This window comes from Pelophylax lessonae (genome assembly GCF_965119305.1).
Source record: "Pelophylax lessonae genome assembly, chromosome: 1".
Taxonomy (NCBI): Eukaryota; Metazoa; Chordata; class Amphibia; order Anura; family Ranidae; genus Pelophylax; species Pelophylax lessonae.
Window position 1 is genome coordinate 96808794 of NC_138768.1, and position 13953 is coordinate 96822746.

Sequence of the window (13953 nt, forward strand, 5' to 3'; positions counted from 1 at the left end):
GGTAAATTTAGTAACAAAAGTGGTTTGCTATGAATTCTTTGCTCCAAAGTCCAATTCAGCATTGGTTATACGGAGGTACATCTAAAATAGGAATGTGATTTTCTGTGATATTTTGCTACTGTAAGCTTTTTCACTGCACATCTCATGCAAGAACTAAACCACAGGAAGGTTGTACTGCCATAATTAAAGCTGAACTCTAGTCACCTAATAAATATCTATCCAAAACAAGTGCAGCACCTACCTGACCTAACATGTAATATATTGTATCAATGAATCTCCTTATGGAAAAAATTGCAATATCAACTTAATAAAGAATATGCAAATTCATGTGCATAAAAAAGCATATGCACACAAATTTGTATATTCATTATTAAATTGATATTGTTTTTTATGTAAAAGGAGATTAGCTGATACATACATTACATGTTATTGTGGTTATGTTAAGGATGGAGCACAGCACTTGTTTGCATATTTATTGAGGGTTTTTTTTTATTTTATGCAATTTATTTAGGTTTGGTGGTGGGAACCATTTGTAAGTACTTGCTTAGTGAGACTTAGGTTCTCCTATAGTGTGCAAAAGTTATGTATACTATTTATTTAATAAATACCACATTTTAGCAAGGCTATGATGCTTGCTTAAAGTCTATGTAAAGTTAACCCTCACCTTGTAAAACAACCCCTTCAGTTTAAAATGTGTGTAGACATTTTAAAAACCTAAAATGTTCCTACATTGTACATGATGACATTGGCCCCAGATACCATTAACAACCCAACACTTCCAATCCTTCCTCACTCACTCTACCCAAAATTAAAAAAGGACTTTACCACTTCCTGACCATCCCATAGTAGATTTACTGCACTTCCGGGTATCAGGTGCGAGTGGACGTCACCGGCAGCTCACTCGGGCTGTGATTTTACACAGCGGGAGCTGATCAGTAGGTTCCATGGACCTGATGTCCGCCGCCACCCACTGATCGTTTGGTTTGGTTATGTCAGTATAGAAGACATAGATCCTGTGTTTGTGTAAAGCAGAAACACCAATCTATGCCTTCCACTAGTAAGAGCACATTCCCACTACACTAAAACATAAGCTAGGCACACATTTAACCTTTTGATTGCCCCTGATGTTAACTCCTTCCCAGCCAGTGTCAGTACAGTGACAGTGCATATTTTCAGCACTGATCACTGTAATAAATGTCCCTGGTCCCCATAAAAGTGTCAATTAGATGTCCAATTTGTCAATATTGCAGTCCCACTATAAGTCACTGAGCGCCACCATTACTGGTAAAAAAATAAAATTTAAAAAAATATGCCATAGTTTGTAGACGCTATAACATTTGCGCAAACCAATCAATATACGCTTATTAGATATTTTTTTTTACCAAAAATATGTAGCAGAATACATATTGGCTTAAATTGATGAAGACATTTTTTTTTGTTGGATGTGTTTTAGAGCAGAAAGTAAAAAAAACATTGTTTTTTCCAAAATTGATGATTGTTCTTTGTTTATAGCGCAAACAAATAAAAACCCAGAGGTGATGAAATACCACCAAAAGAAAGCTCTATTTGTGGAAAAAACATTTTATTTAGGTACCGTGTTGCATGACCTTGCAATTGTCAGTTAAAGTAACACAACACTGTATCGCAAAAAATGGCCTGGTCAGGAAGGGGGTAAATCTTACATTTTAAGTCTTACATTTGGCACCTTTCAGGGGGGAGGGGGGAATGGGTACCTTCCCCTTCACCACTTCCCCACTTCCGGGAGACGGCGCCATCTCTCGGAAGTTTGGCCCCCTCTTCCTTCCCCCCGCCGCCAAGCCAATCCGAATGCGCAGCGCACTTCACAGTAGGGACCTGCCCGTGAAGCAGCAAGGCTTCACTGCTGGGTTCCCTTACCGGCAATGGCGGTGGCAGCACCCAACAGCCGATGGAAACATCGGCTGCAGTGCCGACATCGCTGGACTCCAGGACAGGTAAGTGTCCTAATATTAAAAGTCAGCAGCTACAGTATGTGTACAGTATGTGTAGCTGCTGACTTTTAATTCTTGGAGGGTGAGGCTGGAGGCTGGAACACCGCTTTAACACTGACCATCCCAAGAGGTATAGGAAGCTGGCATATGACTTGGACTACCAGATTCCATGTACAACTGAACTACAATTTTGGGTGGAATGACCCTAATGTATTTTTATTTTTTCTTTAGGTGCAACTATTATCCCAAATGTAACAGAAGTGAAGGAACAAATGAACCTTGGGCTAACACTAATAAGAAATGAAAATACCGGTGGATTTTTAGTAAGTTCAGGAAAAGTTTGTTTGCACCATTGTATTTGTTTCCACCCACCACTGTTTTAGTCAGCGCATTTCTTTTTTTTTGCTGGTTTTTAATATATATATATATATATATATATATATATATATAAATATAAAAATGTATTTTTGAAAAAAGAAAAAAATTAGAAAAAAAAGAAATGTATTTTTTTTTTTTCTAAATCGCTATTACAAGTCACAACTTCACAAACACTGCAAGAACAATGCACTTCTGTGTGACCAAAAGTATGTTTAGCCCAATTCTTGCCAGGGCTGCTGGCGTTCTATTTCCAAGCACCAATATATTTTATGAAGCAGCTATTTCCTAACCTAACACATAATTTGTAACGGTAGATGAACTTCTATGGCCAGTATTCTAGAGTGCTGCTGTTATAGTAGAATGCCATCAAGGTGCCCTTTCTAAGTCCAGCAGATATGGTAAATGACCCATCAGCAGTAAAATTGCTAGAATGCAGCAAAATCTTCCAGGTCCATGGCTACGTATAGACATAAAACAGTGCTCTAAAAAAAAAAAACAAGTAATCCTAAGTAAAAAGGAAGAATCTAAGGATGACTGCTCGTAAAAAAGCATTATTTGTAGACACACTCCCTATAAAACTTGAACTTTTGTATCTTTTCAGATGTACTATTTACTTTTTAAGATGGCTGGATTGTTGTGTTTTTCCCCATAGAAAACTGTGTCTGTGACCATCTCAGCACCTCAGTGCAGTATGCTTTGATAAATACAATGGGATTGATTTATTAAAACAGGAGAGTGCAAAATCTGGCGCAGCTAGGCCTAGAAACCGATCAGCTTCCATATTGTTTTGTCAAAGTTAGAAGCTGATTGGCTACCATGCACAGCTGCATCATTTGTTCTCTCCAGCTTTAGTAAATCAACCCCTATATGTTTGTTTTTTCTGCGTTTTATTATGTTGCGAGGCCCATATAAGTCAATGGCAGCACATCAGATGTACAGTATATAACATGCATTTTGATGCATTGACAACATTTATTATTAAGCCTTGATCAATGGCTGTTAACCCTATACACTCCAAATTGTAAATTCAAAAACACTTTGAAAACGTGCATTAATACTTATGTCAATACCATATACAAACCCGATTCCAAAAAAGTTGGGACACTGTACAAATTGTGAATAAAAACAGAATGCAATGATGTGGAAGTTTCAAATTTCAATATTTTATTCAGAATACAACAACATAGATCAAAATCAATATCAAATGTTTAAACTGAGACAATGTATCATTTTAAGGGAAAAATAAATAGATTTTAAATTTTATGGCATCAACACATCTCAAAAAAGTTGGGACAAGGCCATGTTTACCACTGTGTGGCATCCCCTCTTCATTTTATAACAGTCTGCAAACGTCTGGGGACTGAGGAGACAAGTTGCCCAAGTTTAGGAATAGGAATGTTGTCCCATTCTTGTCTAATACAGGTTTTTATTTGCTCAACTGTGTTAGGTCTTCTTTGTTGCATCTTTCTCTTTATGATGCGCCAAATTTTTCTATGGGTGAAAGATCTGGACTGCAGGCTGGCCATTTCAGTACCCGGATTCTTCCTCTACGCAGCCATGATGTTGTAATTGATGCAGTATGTGGTCTGGCATTGTCATGTTGGAAAATGCAAGGTCTTCCCAGAAAGAGACGACGCCTGGATGGGAGCATATGTTGTTCTAGAACTTGGATATACCTTTCAGCATTGATGGTGCCTTTCCAGATGTGTAAGCTGCCCATGCCACATGCACTCATGCAACCCCATACCATCAGAGATGCAGGCTTTTGAACTGAGCGCTGAGAACAACTTGGGTTATCCTTGTCCTCTTTAGTCCGGATGACATGGCGTCCCAGTTTTCCAAAAAGAACTTCAAATTTTGATTAGTCTGACCACAGAACAGTTTTCCACTTTGCCACAGTCCATTTTAAATGAGCCTTGGCCCAGAGAAAACACCTGCGCTTTTGGATCATGTTTAGATATGGCTTCTTTTTTGGCCTATAGAGTTTTAGCTGGCAACGGCGAATGGCACGGTGGATTGTGTTCACCAACAATGTTTTCTGCAAGTATTCCTAAGCCCATGTTGTGATTTCCATTACAGTAGCATTCCTGTATGTGATGCAGTGCCGTCTAAGGGCCCGAAGATCAGGGGCATCAAATATGGTTTTTCGGCCTTGACCCTTATGCACAGAGATTGTTCCAGATTCTCTGAATCTTTGGATGATATTATGCACTGTAGATGATGATAACTTCAAACTCTTTGCAATTTTTCTCTGAGAAACTCCTTTCTGATATTGCTCCACTATTTTTCGCCGCAGCATTGGGGGAATTGGTGACCCTCTGCCCATCTTGACTTCTGAGGGACACTGCCACTCTGAGAGGCTCTTTTTATACCCAATCATGTTGCCAATTGACCTAATAAGTTGCAAATTGGTCCTCCAGCTGTTTCTTATATGTACATTTAACTTTTCCTGCCTCTTATTGCTACCTGTCCCAACTTTTTTGGAATGTGTAGCTCTCATGAAATCCAAAATGAGCCAATATTTGGCATGACATTTCAAAATGTCTCACTTTCAACATTTGATATGTTATCTATATTATATTGTGAATAAAATATAAGTTTGAGATTTGTAAATTAGTCCATTCCTTTTTTACTCACAATTTGTACAGTGTCCCAACTTTTTTGGATTTTGGTTTGTACATTGACTCATGGGAACACACCTGCCTAACAGTAAAAAAAAAAAAAAAAAAAACTCTCTACGCACATGTATAGATTTAATTGGGCCCTAAAATGATTGTTTGTAATACAGATTTACATTTATTGTACCTGGAGCCATCTTTGAAATGGTATCTAGCACCTTTATGTGGATGATCTGTGAACAAATTTCTAGTAGATAAGCAGTCTACTGTTTATTGATGTTATATATAAAAGATTGTTCACGCAAAAGATTTTTAAATTCTTGTCTGCTCCTTCTTCTATCTGTATCCCAACCGGCAGCATGTAGAAAAACCTCCAAGCTTCTACTATCATGATAAAAAGCTCTCTTTAAGTTGGCATGCAGCAAAATTCCTGGCTTCCAGTTCTAGACTCCAGAAATATCCAAGTGTCAGATTGACAGACTATTCAGGTCTTGTGTCAGTACGTAGATAGATTCCATAGTTCCTATAGGTAGTATGTATATAAAACCCTAGAACCCAGTGTGATTATGCTGCAAGATCCTCTAGCTGTCAAATACTGTATTAAGATAGAAGTCCCAGCTGCCAGCCTTATTAAGATTGCATAGGGTGAGATTGCATCAAGATTTCCCATTGTTGGTAAAACTTGAAAGTTGATGACTGCGCTGGACTGACCTACTCAATAGAGGGTCTGTGGGTGGGTGATGATGAGGGCAGCTTCAGGGAATTACCTCCCGATGAGTCTGGCCCAACTGAATAGAAAGGTGGCGATGGGCCCTTTTGAAGGGTCTGGGCTGCTACCTCTAGGTACGGCCTAATGATCGTTTCCGAAGGTGCCACCATCATCAGCATTGTTGGTAAAGTCAATATCCCATCTATCAGGGTCACTGTTCTTTAGAAGATTTTTCAAGCTTCCAGTGTCAGGGCCCTTCCTAGAAGCTGCTTCCTTAAAAGATTACAATTCCACCACAAAACTCTGACTTCAACAACTCAAACTAACAAAGAAACATTCTCAACACAATATATAAAAAAATATTGTAAAAATAAACATTTATTTAAAGTAAGTGAGAATATATATGGAATTTCTCCCGGTAACCATCAGTAGAAAAATAAGTATAAACCATATTTGGGGACTACTACGATGAATAGCCCCACCATGAACATCAAGAGAAAGAAACTAGAAAAGCTGGAGAAAGATGTGCAAATAAATTATTAATGCATATTAGAAAACCAACATAAAAACATTGCTCAAATATCCTACCTAAATGAGACCAAATAAATATGAAAATTATATTGGGCATTCCCTTTTGAAAAAATCAGTACACAGAAACTCTCTACCTCCAACATACATGTTACTCATATCTTCAACAGAGAATACCAGTGCACGATTGGGCTCTTGTACTCTTACACAATCCCCGGTTGTCACCAAAACCAGTGTCCTTATTCAAAGATTTTCCCTTTATTCTTGTTCTGGTGAACACAAACAATTTGGGATTTTGTTTAAATTTCACTCGGTGATAACAGTAAACAGGACAAATAAGGGAGTGTAAGCCCCCGTTCACATAGAGGCAACCTGTGAGGCGACCTGGTCGCCTCACAGGTCGCCACAGGTCGCCTTCCATAGGGAAGCTGCGGACCCGTTCTAATAGGAGCGACACAAGTCGCTCCGACTTAGAAAAAGGGTCCGGAGCTTCTTTGGGGCGACCAGGAGGCGACCGCCATAGACTTCAATGTTATGAAGTCCGTGGCGGCTGCTCCGAGGTCGCGGCGCGCTGCTCGCACCGCGACCTCGGAGGTCGCCACCAGAAGTCGGATCGCCCCTATGTGAACGGGGCCTGAATCTCCCTAATGAGAGCACAGACGGGAAGTGAAAGCTTTTTGCCCATGCATGTGTTCTTGTACATGAAAATCTACTTACTGGTTAAGACTCCATGCACACAAGCATTTTTAATAAGCTCATTAAACACTAGAAATAAAATGCTAGATAAAGAATGCTGATAATAGCATTTTTGTGTTTGCTTAAAGTAGCATTTTAGAAGCCTTTAGGAGCATTAGCATTTTTTTTAGCATTTTCTTCTGGAAAAACGCTTTAAAAAACTCTACAAAAACAATTTTTTTTCTGCACCTAGATGCCGAAGCTCAAAAATGCTATTAGCCTAAAGTAGTGTGCATGGACACATAGGATAATACTATTTAGCTTCTAGGAGCTTAAAAAAAACTCTAGTGTGCATGGCGCCTGAAGGAGACCTTTAGGGTAGTTAAAAACAAACAAACAAACACCCATACTCACTTTCTTGCTGTAACATTGGTGTGATGCTGCAGCTGTCCCCCACTGGCGGTAAGTTTGAAAGTTCTTAGTCAGCTCATATCGGAGAGCGGTGACTGTCAGGAGACTGGGGACGTAGGCAGGAGTGGCTAACTCAGGCTCTCAGGGGTGCTCTGAAAAGCTGAGCCAGCTGCAGATCAGCTATCTGAGTGGATCCCGACAATATGGTTGGGTCCTTCCAGAGTTTGGAGCCACTCTGTGATGTCTAAAGCTGTCAGCTGATTCTGGGTCACAGCAGAGCACAAATAAGTTATTTCCTGTGACCCACAAGAGAAGTATGGCCAAAAAAGCTTTGACCATACTTTTCTTTAATTAACAGATTTAACATAATTTCACACATGCTATTTTGAATGAAAACAATGTGATGAAGGTTTTTGTCTATCAAATACTGATGACTGCCCATTTTTCATATGAGAGTGTATATATCAGCTTTTCCATGTGTGAAGGTGAGAGACTTTATTGATCTCATGTATGATTACTGTACTGTAAATGTTCTATTTATTTTCAGACATGTGGACCATTATGGGCCCAGCAATGTGGAAACAATTTTTATGCAACAGGGATGTGTTCTGATATTAGCCCAACATTCCAAGTGCTCAGAAGCTTTTCTCCTGCTCTTCAAAGTAAGTATAACATTACCAATCAGCAATATTTTTGAAGGAAACAAGTCTAAGTGAAATACTACGACCCCCCAGGGCCATGTGAGATGAGTTCTAAATGGCCTAGTAGGGATAAACGCCAAATACACCAGTTCCATTATTAAATAAAGCTCCCAGGGACATTGCATTCTCAGGGCTGGATTGTTGGCTTGCAATGGAGGAAGACAGATGGGCGCCTCATCTTAGTAAGGGTTTATGTTTTTGTAGCTGAACACACACAAGGGATAGTACATAAGGAATAGGACACCCAAAAACATAACAGTAACCTCTCTGTACAGCAGCCTCTGAGGCTTTCCCAGATGTATCAACTTCTTGCTTGCAGGTCCCATACGTACATAGTGTGGATGAGCACCATTAGACACTCCAAATCTATAGATCAGCAAAAAATGATCTAGAGCAGGGGTGTCCAAACTTTTTTCAAAGAGGGCCAAATTTGATTAAATTAACTTGCGTGAGGGCCGACCATTTTGCCTGACATTCTTTGGACCATTAAAATGAAATACAAATAACTATTTTATGCAACGTTTATTGCAAATGGCATACTTTTCCATTTCGTCACATGGATGACAAATCTAAACGGGTGTTATGCCAGTTATCATGGACAGGGCGTTGGTCCTGTCATACTAGAGCCAAATTTGTGTTTTTTAGTGCTCCCTTATCAGGCTAAGTCTGAGGCCATATTGAGCAAGGAATATAAAGCTGGTGGGGACTGGCAGTGGGTGTTAACATTAGTGTATTCACAATTAACATGGGCGTTGAAAGATCCAGAGATCCCAGTGGTCCCGAGCAGCGCTCTGGGATTCACAGGGGCCACAACAATAGACTTTTCCAAATTACCTGTGGGGCCGTATTAAAGCGGCCTGGGGGCCGCAATTGGCACGCGGGCTGGACTTTGGACATACCTGATCTAGAGTGTGCTTCCTCATTATGAACAATTTAGTTCCAGTTACTCTATGTGTTCAGCCACTGGTAGTTTAATTCTGTCACAGGAGGTCTCTTCAGTATTCCATGTGCAGCACAGCTTAAGCTGAACAAGTCCATAGACTCAACATAGACTAACATCAATAAACATAGACTGGAGCATCTAGGAACGTTCCAAACATATCTCCACAAGAGCAAAGCACACTCTGGAAAGTTGCTCTAAAGATTCATCACCTTCCTCCAGCTCACACCACTGAGCAGATCCCTAAGTGATTGGCTTGTGGGGGAAAAAATATATTTTAGGTATTTATATAACACCATCAATTTACATAGCGCTTTACATATATATTGTACATTCACATCAGTCCCTGCCCTCAAGTAGCTTACAATTCCCTAACTCATTAACAGATAATAGAGCCAATTTAAACAGGAGCCAATTAACCTACCAGCATGTCTTTAAAGTGTGGGAGGACACTGGAGTACCCAAAGGAAACCCATGCAGGCACAGGGAGAACATGCAAACTTAGTGCAGGTGGTGCCATGGTTGGGATTCCAATCGGCAACCCTAGTGCTGCTAGACAGAAGTGCTAACCACTTAGCCACTGTGCTGCCCATCTGCCCTGACAGACAGGTGCACTGCTTTGGCTAATTGCATCTCCTAGTTTACTCCATGACATGAAGGTTGTAGCTCAGTCCTCTCAATATTAACTAGGCCCTAGGCTCTGCTAAAACTGTTTAAATAATTGCTTTATCTTTGTTTTGTTGTTAATGTCCATTTATCTCTATGAGTCTTCTTTGTTTTCCAGCCTGCTCTGCAGTAATTGATATCGCTATTGTATGTGACGGTTCAAACAGTATTTATCCTTGGTCAGCAGTTCGGAACTTTTTGGAGAAATTTGTGGAGGGGTTAGACGTTGGACCTACAAAGACTCAGGTATTTTTTGCATATCTGAATTTTTCTGTGTGGCATCTATGATCTGCACATGTATCATGAGGCAAAAATGAATAAACATGGCTATTTAAAACAAAGAAAATAATTAAAAAATTGGCACAAGGGATATTACCTACCTTCAGTTTGATGTGTCCCTTGTGCTGCTGTGTCCTAGTTTACCAGAAATCTGCCTCCTCCAATGTCCACACTGCCATAATCCTCCAGTGCGGCAGGTATTAATAGAACTAAGGAAGCTGTGACAGACACTCAAGAGTGCCTGACTATATCCACCCTTTCCGTCCAGCTTCTCCATTTATAGAAGTCGGTACTTCAGTTCCTATGAATGAAGCAGGATGTATGTATGAATGAAGGGAATGGACCATGCCATCGTCCACCTGTCCTCCATTCATAGATGGCGTTCCATTCATAGAAGCTGTAGTATGGCTGGATGGGGCTGGATGGTACACCTAGTCATATGAACATTTAGAGAAGTATGCATCCAGGGATAAATGCCCACAACGCAAACTACTTTTTTTCTGGACATTCCCCCCTGGGTACACATTGCCTTAAACAATCATACCACTAGGTGCACCATCCAGCCCCATCCAGGCATAGTAGCTGTCAGCCTATCATAGAGTTTGAGAGGCTGCTGGCAGTGGGGCTGGACAATGCTCGTGTCCCATTCACATGCAGCTAAACGCCAGAGCCTCGTGCACCAGGGCAAATCCTTTTTCTGTACCCATTAATAAAAACCTATAATGAGAGATATATCCAGGCTCCTGTCATAGCTTACTTGCTCACCAAAAAACCTTGTTGCCAGACTTTAAGGTTTATTCTAAAGGTTTGGTATGTATTTATTTTTTTTAATAACAAACATGTTATACTTACCTGCATGTAACGGTTTTGCATAGCGCAGCCCCGGTCCTTTTCTTCTCAGGTATCCCGCTGGCGCTCCTGGCTCCTCCCCTTTGACCAGTGGCCCCATTTCCAAGTCACATGCTATGAGGGCACTGGTGTTTGCTGGCTCTTGAGCCCCGCTCTCTCCTCACTGGCTCACTGACTGTGTACAAATTATATATATATATATATATATATACATACACGCATATATATAGAGTATATATATATATATATATATATATATATATATATATATATATACGGTATATATATATATATATATATATATATATATATATATATATATATATATATGTATATATATATATATATATATATATGTATATATATATATATATATATATATATATATATATATGTATGTATGTATATGTATACTGTATATGTATACTGGATTTCTACTTTAACATCCCACCACATCATAATAAACATTGTTATTTTACAAAATGATAATGCCAAGGCTTGTTTTTTTTATAAGGAATATTTTTTAAATTACATTTCATTAATAAATATATATATATATATATATATATATATATATATATATATATATATATATATATATATATATATCGAATAAACTCCTGATGTTTGCAGGTGAGCCTGATACAGTATGGAAATTCACCCAGTGTGATGTTTAGAATGAATCGGTACAATAATAAAGAAGACATGATGAAAGCTATATCTGCAACCACTCAAATGGGAGGAGACCAAACAAACACCTTCAAAGCAATTGACTTCACCAGGTAGGGCAACTGTGTATTGACTTGGCCTTACCATCTATGACCTGTACTCATTTCTGTAGTTGATAAAGATGACTGATTGTATTTATATTCAATAATAAATCATATGTAATCGTTTTTTTGCAGTGATGTGCCCCCTGGTTCTTATTTTCGTTGCTTTAAAATATATAACTGAGCAAAATAAATAAAAAAAAATATTCATTATATCTCTACAATAAATGCATATTTGTTTTGTCATTTTAAAAATGCTGCAAATGCAGAAAAGCATCTATTTATCTGGCCAAAAATTCAGCGTGCTTCTAAATTCCTCTATTAAGGTGAAAAGCTGCTTCTTCTGCACTGAAAGCCCAAGCACTGTTGTCAGCCCTGCCCTGTTCTCTACTCTGGACTACAGATCACCACCCCCATTCTATAAAAAAGGAGGGAGGTGTTCTTTAGGCCAGTAGGGGGGAACGCAGGCAAGGGCCAACACTGCTTGGAAGTAAAATACACAAAAAAAGCTTAAAAAAACTTTTTGTAACTGAACAAATGCTTGAATTCCCTGTTAAAACCAAATAATTTTTTTTTTATCTCAATAAAGTGTATTGTCTCTTTGAAATTTGTTAAATTACTACTTGGTTTGGCTATCTGCTATCTTTCCTATTTTCTAAAAAAAAAAAAAAACACAACTGCACAGAACTAAGTGCAGTACCTTTAATTTTTTTAAATGCCGCCCTAACAAACGTAGACAGTGGTCCGCAATGCACAGATGTGAACTATGGTGCAGATTTGTTAAAACCTGCATTTTTAACGAACCTGCAGCATACATTTGTTGATTTGTAAAACATTTGGGGCTTATTTACACAATCAGTTGAATTCCAATGTGGGGAAATGCACATTTTGACACATTATCGCAACAAACAGCAACACGTTAAACCCATTGCTGTATACAGTATTATGGTGCCATTCATTCCTCGTGTATATGATGTCTTAGAGGGGATCAAGGAGTAAAAATGATATATAAAAGTAGAGTTAAGGATATATAAAAGTAGAGTTAGGCTAAAAATGCTACGGTTAAAAATACTATGTATATGTGTGTGCTGTATTGGTCGCCCTCTCTGCAATACTTCCCATTAGCTCTCCGTTCAATATCTGAATTTGATTGATTTCTGCAGTCTATAGGAAAAAGGTATTAATATTATTTTCTGAACTAAAGCAGGTAGGACAGCATTTTTTTTTCATTAAAAGCTACATTTCTCTTTAAAAAAATTTCTGTAAACCCTCCCGTGTGTGTGTGTGGGTGTTTAGGTTTTATTACATTGTGTAACTTAATATTGTAGAAGTTTGTTAACATTTGACCTGAAATACATGCTTGTAAAGATTTCTTGCATTTTATAGTGGTATGTTCCTGTTTGTCTCTCATTAACATTCTACAGTACATCAAAGTTCTCCGGTAAAGTTATAACTCATGGATTGTCCATTAAGAGGGGCAGTAATTGCTCAGTTCCTGTGTATACATCTATTTGTATGTCTATTTCACATTTTCCCAGTATGATAAAGATAGCATTGATAGGATGGTATTGTTATGCAAGAATATATAGTCTAATATATATATATATTTATGTTATGGTTAGGAATCCCTAAAAAATGTTCAAAAGGCAATGTCACAATTTACATTTCTTCTTGGGCCCCCCCACCAGCGCTCCTAGTTCCTCCCCCATGACCAGTTCCCCCAACAGCAAGCCACTTGCTATGGGGGCACTAGTGCGTGCTCGCTCCCGTGCCATGCTCTATGCATCCATAATATACATAAAACCATGGCTCAGTCCTGCCCCCACTCTCTCCTCATTGGCTCACTGGCTGTGCTTGACAGTGGCTTCCACTGCTGTCTCAACCAGTGAGGAGAGGATGTCCTAAGACAGCCGTGGTTCTCGTGCACATCACTGGATCGAGAGGGGGCTCAGGTGAGTATTGGGGGGGCTGTGGGGGGGAGCAGAACACAGAAGTTTTTTACCTTCATGAATAGAATGCATGAAGGTAAAAAATCTTCAGCCTTTTCAACCACTTTAACTTAGTGGTCTCCAAGATTAAGCCCTTTCTAACGTAAAATGCGTTGGAGTGGGAGGTTGACAGGTGAAACTTTATAATGAATCTAGGGTAAAAAGAAGGTAAAACAAACTAATTGCTAAACCACTGGAAAAGAGAAAAACAAAAATGGATTTTCCTTGTAACCCCATGAACAGTGACACAATTTTTACAAATTAAAATCTCATTTTATTACAAACCTCATTAGAAAAACATACATTAAAGGTTAAAAAATCTATAATATGACCCCTCAGAATCTGGAAAATGTTTCCCTACAACTAAGTTTGTCTGTATACAGTCATCATATAAGTAGACATAACGTAGTCACAGTACAGGGAAACAGGATTGTCTTCTGCATGTTTCGCAGTATAACCTGCTTCTTCAGG

The 13953-nt window shown here is 38.9% G+C and overlaps 1 protein-coding gene across 1 annotated transcript in view; it reads left to right on the top strand.

Moving 5' to 3' along the window:
- The window catches only part of ITGA2 (integrin subunit alpha 2), a 216199-nt gene that overhangs the window by 130393 nt on the left and 71853 nt on the right, over positions 1-13953 (top strand). Inside the window, exons 4-7 of the mRNA XM_082258852.1 lie at positions 2202-2293; positions 7837-7951; positions 9715-9842; positions 11358-11506. Coding sequence (XP_082114978.1) covers positions 2202-2293; positions 7837-7951; positions 9715-9842; positions 11358-11506 — 484 coding nt within the window. The remainder of the gene's footprint in view (positions 1-2201; positions 2294-7836; positions 7952-9714; positions 9843-11357; positions 11507-13953) is intronic.